Here is a 12,689-nt window from a genome sequence, read left to right on the forward strand (position 1 = left end):
CCTCTGCTCCCTGTACACCCCCACAACCCTGGGGGTGCCGAGAGCCCCAGAGAGGGGAGGATGGTGCTGGGGAGGGAAGCAGACAGGAGTGCAGGACACACAGGAGCCCATGTGGTGTCATGCCCTGCGGGCAGGGATGCTGGGCTCCCCCTTTCCTGGCTCTAAAGGCTGCAAGGAGTCCTGCAGGAAGCTGACTGTCTGATGTGACATTCCCTACCCAATGTCCCCAGATATGCAACTCCTGGTTTGACCCTCTGCAGAGGGTCCTGACCAGGGCTGGGGCAGGAAAGATAATTGGGGGTTGGGGGGGGCAGAACCCAGAGAAGGCCCCTGTGGCTCAGAGACTGGGCTGGAAGCCAATGGAGGCCTGGAGGTGGCCACACTGAAAAGGCAGGGTCTGTTGTCACCCTGGTGTGAAGCTGACACCAGGAGATGACACCACCGAAGAGATGTTGATGGAGACTGTCGCAGGTCCCAAGAGCAGAGCCCCGGACGGGCTGGTAGAGAACTCCGGTGGCTCTGGAAAAGGGTACCTGCCCAGGTGTGCTTGGGGGGTGCCTGTCATCTCCCTGGGGTCTGACTAGCCCTGGGGGGGTGGGGAGTGGGGGGCAGTCCCCCCAGGGCAGCCAGACCCAGGTGCTAAAGCATCGGGATGCAAAAAGTAAGACACGGTCAACACACATCTAAACCCTGGCCTCAGTTTGCCCGTCCATGCAGCGAGGGCCCTGGGTGGCCCTCCTAGGTCCAGCCAGCTCCCCGACCTCCCCCAACTCTGAGGGCAGTGAGGCAGCCAGGTCAAGGCCCAGGCCCCCACTCCTGCATTTCAAAGCCAGCCATTCCACACGGCCTCCCTGCCTCTGTGGAGGGGCTAGGGAGGGGGGGAGGCTGCAGGGGCCGGGGGAGGACGGCTCTGCAAGCTGCAGGGGAGGCTCCGGGAGGGAATAATAGCAGGTTGTTTGCCAAGGGAAGGACAGGGGGTAATCCAGGCAGAGCGCGAGCTGCCCACGCCCTGGAGAACAGACCCGAGGCTCCAAGTGTCGACAGGAGGCAGCAGTCGGGAGCTCAGAGCCTGCTGGGATCTGAGAGACTGGCTGGTGAGTCACGTTTAAGGTCACACAGCCCAGAACACTTCTGGAAATAAACACACTCCCATAAACACAGGAACATCCTGAGAAGGCAGTCAAACAAGGTCGCAAGACAAACTGCATGCCCGAGGGGGGGGTCACATGGGGTGCTCAGGGCCCCCGCCTGTCAGATGTCAGGCCCGTTCCCGCTGCCCTGTCACCACGGCCAACCGGCCCATCTGCAGCCACCCTGGGCAGCCTGGTGTGTCCTGGGAACGGCAGGTGGCACGGAGGGGCTCTGTGGGGCCTCTCTGTGTCTGGCCAGAGGAACAGGACAGGCAGCGTGCACTGATCCTCTCCAGGAAGAACGCAGCCCATGGGCTGTCCCTTCCAGGCCTCTCCCCAGAGACACTTGGGTACAACTGAGCCACCCTATGCTGGTCCCGTCCTGTGTACCCGACAGGGTGGCACTATGAGCGTCTCCATCCGCAGACAGGAAGGCAGAGGCTCAGAGGGGCAAAGTGACCCTCCAGAGCCACAGAGCTTGCCCGGAGGGGTCCCACCCCGGGTCCAGCCATTCCTACCAGGCTTTGTCCAAATCGGGGAAGTACAAGGGCAGATCGTCTGGGCAGAGCGGTGGTGGCAGGCCAGGGGTCCCCCTGCTGCACCGGGGGGTCCCATGAGCTGGGACAACAGGAGAGCGCAAGGCTCGCCATCTGCAGGTGACGTCAGTTTATTGAGGGACATGAGCAAGGGCAAGTGGCAAGCCCCTCCTGGGGGGCAGAGGCAGGTCAGCCGGGCTCCGTCTTGCCAGGGTGGGTGGGGTCCTGGTCCTCAGGACCAGGAGCAGCAGCAGATTTGGAGGCCTCTGTAGCCTCCAAAACCAGCTCCAGGGCCCCATCGCTGGCCACTCGGCACACCTTCTCCCCTCTGGCTGCCAGGATTTCTTCAATGTTCCTGAAAGAGGGGGAGGCCGTGTCACACTCTGGGTCCCTTGCCTGTGCTGCACCTGGGTCCCAGGAGGGCACCTGAGGACAGGCTCGAGCCAGGAACACGGGTCCCCACACTGGTGTGGCATTGGGGCCAGTTCCGCTGCCTCCCAGCCTTCTCCACCCCCCCAGCAGCAGCTGCTACAACTGTCCCATTCTCAGGGGACTGTGCTTGCTCAGAAGCCAAACTGGACTGTCAAGGGCAACTGGCCACAGGCTCCTGACCACTGTCTTCCATGGAGGGGTGAGGCTACCCCTGCAAGCGCAGGGCCCCGCCCACACCACCTCACACGAACCCTCAAGTCTGGTGTGGTCAACCATCATCGACAGAGGACAAGAGGATGACAAGTCTTTACATATCTTTGCAGGATGAAGGAAGGAACCCAAAATGAAAGGAAGTCATTGCTTGAAAAGTCACCAGAGTCTGACCCTTCACTTTAGGGGAGGCCTGTGGGCCTGGCAGGTACGTGGGTCCTGCCTGCGGTCAGTGAGGGGGAGACCAGGCAGTGCAGGAGGCTGAAGGGGGCTGAGCAAAAGTAGATTTTGCAAATAAAAACATGCCCCGTGCTTGGGGCACACTTGTGCAGAATTTATTTGTGGTTTGTCTGAACTCTAATGCAACTGGCTCCTCCGGTACTGGTAAAGCTGGAGTAGGGGGCGCTTTAAACCTCATTAGGGGGAGGGTCAGGGGTCGGATTCTGCTCCCCCATCCCTGCCCAGGTGACCTCACCTCTTCCCATCCAAGTCAGAGAACCAGCCCAGGTTGTCTGCGATGATGTGGTGGTTCTGGCAGCCAGGGCAGGTCACGATGACCACACCCTGGTGATAAGCCAGCTTGGAAATTTGCTTAGAGGACCGAGTCCCACAGACCTGGTGGAGACACAGGGAGGCAGCACAGGTGAAGCCTAGGCCTGGCCCCGCCCCTCCCCGCAATACCCCTCCCATTGAGATACAGCTCCTCCCCACAGCAGGACCAGCCCTCTTCCTAAGGGCCAGCTCGCCCCAGGGATAAATCCACCCCTCTCCAAGAGCCCGTCCCACTCGTCTCCCAGAAAGTCCTGCCCCCTAAGGGATAGCTCCACCCCCCACCCAAGGGCAGCTCCAGCTCCATGCAGCCCCACCCATCTCCCAGAAGGCCCCTCCCCTTTTCAGGGGAGGCCCCGCCCCGGAAATAGGTCCACCTCTGTAGGCCCCGCACCGTAAGGGATAGTCCCACCCCTCTCCAGGAATGTCCCACCCTCAATAGCGCCATTCACTGTATGGCCCCGCCCCTCTCGCAGAAGGGCCCGCCCCCTAAAGGAATAGCTTCACCCCTCCACGCGGCGTCCCCTGTACCACGTCTGCCTTGTACGTGGTTCACTGCCAGTTCCGGCTTCAGCACCCGCGCGCGCCCACCTTGCAAGTGTAGACGAGCTGGTAGTGCGCCGCCCTGGGCCGAGACTGGGAACTCGAGCGCCGCCAGCCACAGTCCCGCGCCCGTCTTTTCCCCGCGGCCTCCCGGCGGACTCCGCACCCCCACAGCTGCCTCAGGCCTGGCCCCCGGGGCCGCGCACGGCTCACCAGCATCGACACGCGGCACAGCGCCGCTCGGAACATCACTCCCGCCGGTCCCAACCGCCCCTCCTCGCTTTCGCCCGCCTGAGCTGAGGCTGCGCTGCGGCCATCTTGGAAGCGGGCAGCGGCGGAAGCGACCTTCCTCGACCCCAGTGGCAGGTTGCCGGAGCGGGTTCTGCTACCCTCTGGCGGCCGGCGGTGCGCGCGGGCGGACGAGGGGTTGGAAGATGCGCGCGAGTAAGGCCATCATCGGACGCGGGGGTTGTTTATTTAGGAGCTGCGTTTCTATCACTGCTCGTGCGTGTGCGTTGTTAACATAAAGGTAGAACTCGCCGGTGAGTGGCACAGTGCGTGTGCCGATGTGGAAACGGGCTACCAAGATGGAGGCGGCCCAACGGGGCGGCGCCGCTCCTGTCCGGTCAGCGGCTGGTCCGTGCCGCCGGTCTCCTGCACAGAGGCCGCTAGGAGCCCTCGGTGTCGGTGTTGTCGCTGCCCGTGGTGTTCTCCCAGTCCACTTCCCCCTGTCTCGTGCCGTGCTGCAGCTTTCGAAGCGCCCGCTTCCTGCGGGAGAGCCGAGGACGCAGGTGTGTGCTGCTGCCCACGGGGAGCCGCCCACGCGCACGCCCTCCGCCTCTCCCGCCGGCCCCCCAGCCCAGCGCCCACTTGGGCCCACCTGCGGTAGTTCTCAAAACTCTCTTTGAGGCGCCGCCGCTCCTTCTCGGGGGGCTCCCCGCCGCTCAGACCAGCCCCCTGCAGCGGGAGGCTTGGGAAACTCAGGCCCCGGCCGGCGCCCGCGTGGGCCCCGCCCCCGGAATGCACCCGGTCGGGCCCAGATGGGAGGGCCAGCTCTGCACCCGGACTGGCTGGCCACCGCCTGCGTCCTGTGAGCACCCCGTGAGGGGAACTGGATGTGGGTCCTTCCCTTCAGATGACTAGACACCCAGCGCGTGGGCGGCGTCCCGGGCCAGGGTCTCTCTACCCCCTTGCTGAGGGGGACTCGCGGGCAGCAGAGGTTACCCGCTAACACTGCACAGCCGGAGACAGGCTTCCCGCTGCCCAGGCCACGCCTCCACTCACGGCGTTGTGCAGGGAGGAGGCGCAGCTGCATGTTCCAAACACTGTTCCCGCCCCCAAGAGACCATGGGCAGGGCAAAGACCCCTGTGGTCACCCCAGGCGTCCAGTGTAGGAATCCCTCTCCCCACTCCAGGCCCACCCCAGGGCTGCCTTACATTGGGGGTCAGTGAGAGGCACTCCTTCTGCAGAGCCTCGAAGGGCTGCTCTGGGCTCTCCGGGTCGGGCAGGCCACCTGGAAAGGGGAGTGGAGCCTGTGGGTCCTGCCCTCCTGCTGGGACCAAGCTTGGCAGGGCCCACACCTGCCTCTGCAGCCCTGAGGTTGCCAAGCCAGTTCTGCACTGTCCTTGTTAGAACCCACCAGGGCTCCCAGTGTACAGATGCAGCCAGGGGCTCAATCCTCACTCCTGGGAGGATGCCCCACGGGCTGCTCCAACCTGGATGGGCTGTCCCCTCCTCCGTGGGGCTGCGGTACTGCTGCAGTTGGACCCCTCCGAACGTGCCAGGGCCTGGACAAGCCCAGGGCTCAGGACCCTGGACATCAGGTGGGCTGGCTTCCCTCAACTTGCCATGATGGGGATTGTGGACCGCGGCCTCAGGGCCATCATAGTGGGCTCAGGCGCCTACCTGGGGCTGATTTCCTGCTCCTCAGCCTCTGCCTCTCAAGCCACCCTGGCTCCTGCGAGGGGCCACCCCACCCCTGGGTGCAGGCCCCAGGGCTGACTGGCTTGCCACCTTCCAGGTCCTGCCTCCTCTCCCTTTACAGGGGCTCAGTAACCTCAAGCTGAGCCTTTGGGCTGCAGCAGACCGCCCGAGCCACTTCTCCATTTGCTGTCCCTTCTTCCTCTTTTGTCCCCTTTAGAAGCTGGGGTCAGGCCTGACACGGCGGAAGTCTCGTCTGGCTTCCCACGCATCCCCTGTGGTGTCCCCCAGCCTTCCCAGCCCGGCACGGGCTCTTCCAGAGCCCTGACACCACCTTCTGAGCGAGCCCCTGGTCCCAGGTCACCCCTGGGCCACACCCTGGCTGCCCAGCCAAGTCCTGTCTCCAGTCATGCAGAAGGGTCCTGTCATGGCAGGGTCCCCTGCCACCTGAAGCCCCCCCCACCATTTGCCGTGACATCCCCTCTTTTTCTGCTCTGTCCCCACTTCTAGCCTGGCATGCCTGGGCACTGGCTTACTGCCATCTCCCCCAGTCCTGCTGAAGAGGCCGCTCAGCAAGGGCGGGGCCTCCAGCCTGCAGGCTGAGGGCGGAGCAGGGACACAGACCCCTCAGGCCTGGGCTCCCTGTTCCAGTGAGGCTCTCCTTTGCTGGCTGGGGGTGCTTTAGGGGGTTGCCTGTCCCTCCCAGCTTCAGTGTCCCCACTTAGGAGGTGCAGTTGTGAAGGTGAGCGGGACAGGGCTGGAGTTTGCAGCCCCGAGTGACAGCTGCCTGGGGCTGTGTGTGCCGAGGGCAGCACTGTGCCCCCTCCTCACCTTTGTCAGAGAGCTGGGTGTCCTCTTCCAGGTCCCGGGGGATGGAGAGCTTCCAAAGAGAGAGGGGCAGCTGGTCAGGAGAGTGTGGCTGCCGGGTTGCTGTCACCCTCTGCACCAGCTCCTCAGGGTCCCTCCGGGAGGCCCCCGGGGGGGCCTGGGGTGGGTGCTGCACAGGGGGCCTCTGCCCGGCTGAGTGCTGGGAGGCGAGGACGGCCCCGCTCACCAGGGCCCGGCGGCCAGCAGCCGAGCTTCTGGAACTTCTGAAGGATGTGTGCGGGGCTGTGGTCAGGAGCCCACCCAGGGGTCACACTCACCTCCTGGGAGTTCCTGGGTGAGCTGTCCTCCAGGTCGGAGCTCTGTGGTCACAGAAGAGGGGCCGGGGTCAGCAGGCCATAGGGGAAGGGAGCTGCCTCGGGAATGGGCTGTGGTGGGCGTGGTGAGGGGCCCCCGGCTGGCCGACCTCCAGGGAGGCCCCTCTCTGCCCTCACCACGCCCGGAGCCACCTGCCAGGCCCTGAGCTCCTCGAGGTGGGCTCCATTTGGAGGGCACTCAGGAAGGCCTGGGGACCTGCTGGGGCCACCAGGGGGCAGTGGCCGAACCAGGGAGGGATGAGGCTATGGGGTGGGGTTCCTCCTACTCCAGGTTCTGGGGACCTGCCTGCTCCCAAGAGGCCACCCTGGTGTCCCACCGCAAGGGGCCCCATGGAGGCACACCAGGAGGAGCATCTCCAGCTGCTGTTGCTTGAGCCTGCCCTCCACGGCCAGCAGCTGGCCCTCGCACTGAAACAGCTGCAGCTGCAGCTCATCCGCCTTCTCGCTCAGCTCCCGCACCCGCTTGCGGAGCACATCCTTGTCCTGCAGGCTGCGGGCATACTGTGTGTGCAGCTCCTCCCGAGACGAGATGGCCTGAGGGGAGACCCACGGGGGGGCGGGAGGGCTGAGCGGCCCCGCCCCCAGCACAGCCACCCACCCTCGGAGCAGGTGCCTGGCTGGGCTCCTCTGCCCTCATCCGATCCTGGTCTGGGGAGTTAAGAGTTGAGGATTGTAAACGACGTAAGGAAGGCTCGTGTTAGGAAGTGTGGGCAGCTCAGGAAAGATAAGGAGATAAAAAAACCTCCGCACGCAACTTGCAGGATGGTCCCTGAGCACTGGTGGCACTCCCGGAGCCTGGCCTGCCTGCGGCATCTACACACATTTGCCCCGCCCATGGGTTTGTAAGTGTCGGCTGTGGTTGGTGTCAAGATCGCAATTGTGAGCAGCTGTGTAATATTCTTTTTTAAAAAAAGATTTTATTTATTTTTAGAGAAAGGGGAAGGGAGGGAAACGTCAGTGTGTAGTTGCCTCTCATGCACCCCCTACTGGGGACCTTTCTTGCAACCTGGGCATGTGTCCTGACTGGGAATTGAACCGGTGACCCTTCAGTTCACAGGCCAGTGCTCAATCCACTGAGCCACACCAGCCCGGTCAGCCATGTCATATTCTTTAAAACGAATACCCCACACCCCGGCGTCCCCAGCCGCTGCGGACGTGCTGTACCTGGTCTCGCTCGATGGCCACCTCCTCCATCTGCAGCAGGATGGCCTCGATTCGGTCCTTGTACATCTTGGAGTCCTTCCGCAGGGCCAGGCATTGCAGCTCAAACACCTCCTTCTCCTCCGCGCACTGTGGGGGCCGGAGACTGGCAGCTGTACCCTCCGCCCGCGGCCCCCCGTGCTGCAGGCCCGGGGAGCCCCACAGGCCCTGCCAGACCAGCGGTCAGTCCTGACCCTCCCAGGGAGGGTGGGTAAGGGGCGGGTTGAGGTGTTGAGCCCTGTGCCTCCAGGAGCGGGGACAGATGTGGGGATGTGGAGCCCCCCACGGGCAAGTGCTCCACTCCAGGCGTTGCGGGAGCCTGGGGCAGACCCTCCACCCAACCGGCCACGCCCGGCCGTCCCCACAGTGGCGTACCCGGGCACGCAGGGCCTCGCTCTGGCGCAGGTCTTTGCGCAGGGCGAAGATGGTGGTGGCCTGCTCCTGGTGGTCCCGAAGCGCCTGCCGCCAGTCCTCCTCTAGCACCTGGATGTAGGGGCTGCCCTTGTCCGGCCTGCCGTCCTGCACGGAGGCCTCCAGCTCCTGCACGCGGGCCTGCAGCTGCGCCTTCTCCTGCTGCAGCTCCCAAAGCAGCTCCTGGCTGGGCCGCTGCTCCATGGCGTGCCGCAGCTTCAGCGTGTGCTTGCGCTCCACCTTGCAGTCGTCCTCGGCCTTCATCAGGCTGTGCTTGAGCCGGTCCACCTGCAGGACGGACAGCCGTCAGCTGGGCAGCCCTTCCCCACTGCCAGCCCCCTGCCAGGGATGCCCGAGGCCACAGGAGTCCCGGGGCACCTCCAGCTGCAGGTCGCGGTTGCGCATGAGTGCCGCGCCCTTCTCCTCGCTCTGGCGGGCCAGGCGCATGGCCAGGTCGTAGTTCTCGTCCTTGCAACGCTTGAGCTCCCGGCTGCAGGCCTCACAGTCCTCCTTGAGCTTCTGCACACGTTCCTGGTGCTTGCGCAGAAGGCTGTCCTTGACCCGAAGCTCCTTAATGAAGTCGTCCTTGGAGCTCAGCAGGGCCGTGAGGTCCTGCACCTTCTTCTGCAGCTTCGAGACCTCGCTCATCAGCAGCTGCGTCAGGCCCGACTCCCCGGACGCGTCTGCCGACCAGGCTCACGTTAGACGGGCGCCTGTCACCAGCAGCCTGGGGCCCACCCACCCCTGGGGCCCCAGATGTGCGGGCAGCTCCTGGGCTCTGGGCGGACTCCCAGTCGCCGCTGCTCCCATCATGGAAACGGACCCCGATTCTGACTCCCCTCCCCGCAGACGAGGTGCAGCCTGGGGCCGTGCCTGCCCCCCTCTCCTCAGTTTTGTTGTGGTCTGGACTGTGACGAAAGAGGACTCAACTGCAAGGCCAGGAGGGCGCTGCGGTGCCTTTGCTGGGCCGGCAGGCCCTGGCCTCTCCGGTCAGACGGTCTTCTGGGCAGGCCGGGCTCTTCACTGCGAGCTGGCCTGTGCACCCCACCTCTCACCTGCTCCCCACTCTAGAGGAGCCTCGGGATGGCAGCCAGCACCAGACACGCCCCTCCTGTGGGCCCCCCCATGCCTGTCTCCCTCCCTCCCTGCAATCCCCGTTTTATCCCCCAGGAGACCAGACAGGGTCCCCCACGCCCGCCCGCTCCAGGCTGGCGCGCAGCCCTCACCGATGATCATGGAGAACACGCGGCTGGGCTCCTTGCCCGTGACCTTCCTGTACAGCTGGGGGTAGTAGAGCTCTAGGCTCTCGAGGAAGGCCACGTAGCCCTTGTGGCCGGTCCGCTGCAGGATGTCCAGGAGCACGCCTGCAACCCAGAGGGGCCCAGCAGAGCCGTTGGCCACTGGCCTGGGAGGGGCGCGGGCTCTGGGGGTGCAGTGGGTCTGGGGTGCTGACAGCCCCGTGAGGCTGGTGCGGAGCGGGGGTCAGGTGCTGCCCACTGGCCTCCTGGCCCTCGGCAGCCTCTGCTGGCACGGAGGCACCAAACACGCCAGGTAGGTGCGGGGTGTCAGGGGTTTCCCGTTCTCGCGCAACCGTTGGGGACCAGGGTGGGGAACAGCAGCAGCCGCTGCTGGGCTGGCTCCTGGCCGGTCAGGGAGGGGCAGCACTGACCCACTTTCCGCTTGCGGATGACCAGGTTGGGGTCGCTGAGCACCTGCTCCTCATCGTCGGGGTTGAGGACCTTGCACTGCCGCAGGTAGGGCGTGATGCGTGAGGGGTCGATGACGGAGATAAGCTTCACCCGGAAGCCCTCCAGGGTGCTCCAGCACTCGTCCTCGTTCTCGTAGTCCGACATGGCCGTGGGGGCTGCGGTCCGGACCGACGGGGAACTTGCCCAGGTGTGGCTGGGAGAGGTGTGCAGCCTCCCCCACCCTCCTGCCTCGGTGACCAACAGCACAGTGGCACAGTGACCCATCAGCTCACCGGGGTGGCCGTCCCCAGCCCTTCCTGGGCCCTGGTCCTGCCCCTCTGGCCACCCTGGCCTTTCTCTCCCTGAGCCACCCAGGCAAGCGTCGGGGGAGGTATGGAGGGACTGCAGGGACAGGTGGTATCTAGGGAAACGCCGTCCTCTGCACCACGGCCCTCTGGCCTCTGCTGGACACCCCGAGTGCCATGGGGCTGGAGCTGGCGGGGGCGGGGCGGCTGCCTCCCACCACGGAGCTGAACATGCAGGAGCAGGCGCCAGTGCTGGTGCTGCCCGCTGGCAGGACCCACCAGCAGGGGTGGGAGGGAGGCCCCAGCCCCCCGCCAGCTGGTGCCCGGCCTGGGGCCACTAGCGTGTTGGCACAGACCCTCCCACCTGCACAGCCCCAGGACTTCCTCATTCCCCGACTCCACACCCGCTCCCATCTCAGTCCTGTCCTTCCGGCAGGCAGCCCGTGATGCAACCGTCGCCCAGCAGCTGCGCAGGGCCGGCCAGCTCTGAGTCAGGCTCGGCGGCACTGCTGTTTGGGAGGGTGACCAGCGCCCACAGGGGCGCCCAGCCCGGCCCACGGGGAGGGGCTGTGGAGGTGGTGCCTGCACCCTGGTCCCCAGCCATCTCTGGGCTCTGCTCCCACCGCCCAGAAGAGGCCTGCCTGAGGACCCGCTCACAGGACGGCCACATCTGTCACACTGGCTCTCCAACAAGGGGCCTGCCTCTTTGGGGACCGCCCACTGCTGTCCTCTTCTCCCAGCGGCAGCGCCTGCCCTCTTCGGGGCTGGGCCAAGGCAGGGAGCCACCATGCGGCCGCCCCGGGGCAGTGGGGAAGGCCGGTCCCAGCCCCAGGAGCTGGACCCCACTCCGGGAGACCCGGGCTGGGCCAGGCCTGGGCTTTGGAGGCATCTCCCCGATCTCCCACTGTGACCGGTCACCCCACCTGGCCCAGGGACAGCCAAGGCGTTGAGGAAAACACAGCCACTCAGTGGACGGCCCCGGGCCCCTCAGCCGTTCCCTGGCTCTCTAGCCTACAGCCCGCAGGTCCTGCACCTGGTGCCCTGCCGTGGGTTCCACTGAGATGCACAAGCAGGGGCCTGGGGCCAGGAAGGCGCCTGGGCAGGAGAGTCGAGGCCACTTGGGGCCCTTCTGGGACATCTGCTGCAGGACCTGGAGTCCCGAGCAAAGTGTCTAGCGTCATTCCAGCCACCTCTTAGAAAGGGCACAGGCCAGCCTACCTCAGGGTCCTGGAGGGGGCACCCGCACAGCTGGACGCCAGTCGGCCAGGACCACCGATTCAATGAGGGACAGGTGGCACTGCCGGCAGCCGGCAGTGAGGGAAGGTGGAGCCCGGAGGGAGCCAGGGAGCCTGGTACTTCCTGAAGGGGCCAGTCCCTGGTGGCTGCCCTCTGATTGGCCCGGCCTGGGAGGTCTGGGAGGCCTGGGAGGCTGGGTCCAGTGAAGTGGAAGTTGCCTGTACTCAGAGGAAGGTGCTGTGAGCCTCCCGCCCGGAGCCCCAGCCTCCACCCCCCTGCCCCGCCCCCCCGCAAAGTTGGAGTGTCAGTCAAGGCTATGTGTTGGTCAGCGGTCAGCTTCTGGGGGCTTTTCAGGCAGAGGGTGCTCTGTGCCTGATACGTTCACTCTCACCAGCCCTGTGGGGACCAGCGGCCAGGCGGGGCGGGGGGTGTCGCCAGGGGCCCCAGGGCATTGGCTGGAGTCTGGGCTCACAGCTGAGCACCCCCACACGCAGCCAGACCAGCACATGCCTGGGCCCCACAGGGGCTGCAGGGTGGCGCCCCTGAGGCTGCTGCTGCCTGGGGGATGGCACCTGCTCAGCTTGCCCTGTGCCGCCACTAGCCAATGCCATGGCTAGGGCGCCCTTGTCTTTCCCTGGGAGCATCCCCACTTTCCACCAGGACACAGGACAGGGACGACAGGCTCCCAAGACTGATGGCCACAGCACCAGTCCTCCGTGGACCACAGGGTTCCCAGGCCACCCTCACCAGTGCAGCCACACCAGCTGAGCTGAGTGGCTGCCTGCCGGGGTGAGGTGACAGTGGCCAGATGGGCAGGATGGACAGGTTGGGCGCCCTGCAGCCGGCTCGGCCTGCTTTCCTGAGGGAGGCGCCTCACCTCGCTGCTCCCTTCCTGTGTGGCCCTGCCCCTCCGCTCTCTACCGGCCCACGGTGGTCAGCCACTGTTTCCCCGAAAGCTCGGAGCCCCGCACGACCAGGGGCTGCTGAGCCTCAGGGGCAGTGTGGTGGCCCAGCCCTCCCAGAGGACAGGGGAGGCCCGACGTCCTGCAGGGAGAAGTGGGCAGCCTGGGGTCCCACGAGCCCTCGGGGGATCTGCACTCTGGGGCTTCGGGCCCAGGTTGGGTGCTGCTGGCTCTCGTCGGAGTGGGTGGCCCCACCGACCCGACAGCTGGCCTGCTCGGGGCCCATGCCGCACTTCGTTACATAACAGAGCTGCCGTGTGCTCAGGGCACGTCAGGGGTCAGTGGGGAGCCCGGGAACAGAAAGGTGTCTGGGCGAGCCCTGCACACTCAGCCACTGAACACAGACCTCTGAGGGGCCGCCGGC

The 12,689-nt window shown here is 65.6% G+C and overlaps 2 protein-coding genes across 3 annotated transcripts; both read right to left on the bottom strand.

Moving 5' to 3' along the window:
- Window positions 1–1,781: 1,781 nt before the first annotated feature.
- On the bottom strand, window positions 1,782–3,756 carry DNLZ (DNL-type zinc finger). The gene is made up of 3 exons (XM_037036669.1): window positions 3,449–3,756; window positions 2,784–2,923; window positions 1,782–2,021 (listed from the first exon to the last, which is right to left on the bottom strand). Exons 1-3 carry the CDS (start codon window positions 3,647–3,649, stop codon window positions 1,856–1,858), a joined length of 507 nt encoding a protein of 168 aa, XP_036892564.1. The 5' UTR covers window positions 3,650–3,756; the 3' UTR covers window positions 1,782–1,855.
- Window positions 3,757–3,856: 100 nt separating this feature from the next.
- On the bottom strand, window positions 3,857–11,550 carry CARD9 (caspase recruitment domain family member 9). 2 transcript variants are annotated; one of them, XM_037036667.1, is made up of 12 exons: window positions 11,346–11,550; window positions 9,804–9,998; window positions 9,361–9,498; window positions 8,513–8,817; window positions 8,099–8,422; window positions 7,688–7,813; window positions 6,866–7,057; window positions 6,467–6,508; window positions 6,153–6,201; window positions 4,838–4,914; window positions 4,281–4,357; window positions 3,857–4,168 (listed from the first exon to the last, which is right to left on the bottom strand). In XM_037036667.1, the coding sequence occupies exons 2-12, from the start codon at window positions 9,985–9,987 to the stop codon at window positions 4,069–4,071; spliced, it is 1,614 nt and encodes a 537-aa protein (XP_036892562.1). In that variant the 5' UTR covers window positions 9,988–9,998; window positions 11,346–11,550; the 3' UTR covers window positions 3,857–4,068. The 2 variants fall into 2 exon arrangements, with proteins under 2 accessions (XP_036892562.1, XP_036892563.1); XM_037036668.1 differs by having other exon boundaries at window positions 9,804–10,067.
- Window positions 11,551–12,689: the final 1,139 nt, after the last annotated feature.

The sequence above is a fragment of the Sturnira hondurensis genome, unplaced genomic scaffold (assembly GCF_014824575.4).
Source record: "Sturnira hondurensis isolate 20B ecotype Veracruz unplaced genomic scaffold, ASM1482457v3 Scaffold0022908, whole genome shotgun sequence".
NCBI classification, from domain to species: Eukaryota; Metazoa; Chordata; class Mammalia; order Chiroptera; family Phyllostomidae; genus Sturnira; species Sturnira hondurensis.

What these genes read in the sequence shown, in the direction of transcription:
- CARD9 (XM_037036667.1), bottom strand. Translation starts at nt 9,987, where the DNA reads ATGTCGGACTACGAGAACGAGGACGAGTGCTGGAGCACCCTGGAGGGC. An exon ending in ACCGCGACCTGCAGCTGGAG is followed by an intron (nt 8,423 to 8,512) that starts GTGCCCCGGGAC and finishes TCCGTCCTGCAG; the next exon opens with GTGGACCGGCTCAAGCACAG. An exon ending in GCGAGGCCCTGCGTGCCCGG is followed by an intron (nt 7,814 to 8,098) that starts GTACGCCACTGT and finishes CGGCCCCCACAG; the next exon opens with TGCGCGGAGGAGAAGGAGGT.
- DNLZ (XM_037036669.1), bottom strand. Translation starts at nt 3,649, where the DNA reads ATGTTCCGAGCGGCGCTGTGCCGCGTGTCGATGCTGGTGAGCCGTGCG. An exon ending in AGCTCGTCTACACTTGCAAG is followed by an intron (nt 2,924 to 3,448) that starts GTGGGCGCGCGC and finishes TGTCTCCACCAG; the next exon opens with GTCTGTGGGACTCGGTCCTC. An exon ending in TCTGACTTGGATGGGAAGAG is followed by an intron (nt 2,022 to 2,783) that starts GTGAGGTCACCT and finishes CCCCTCTTTCAG; the next exon opens with GAACATTGAAGAAATCCTGG.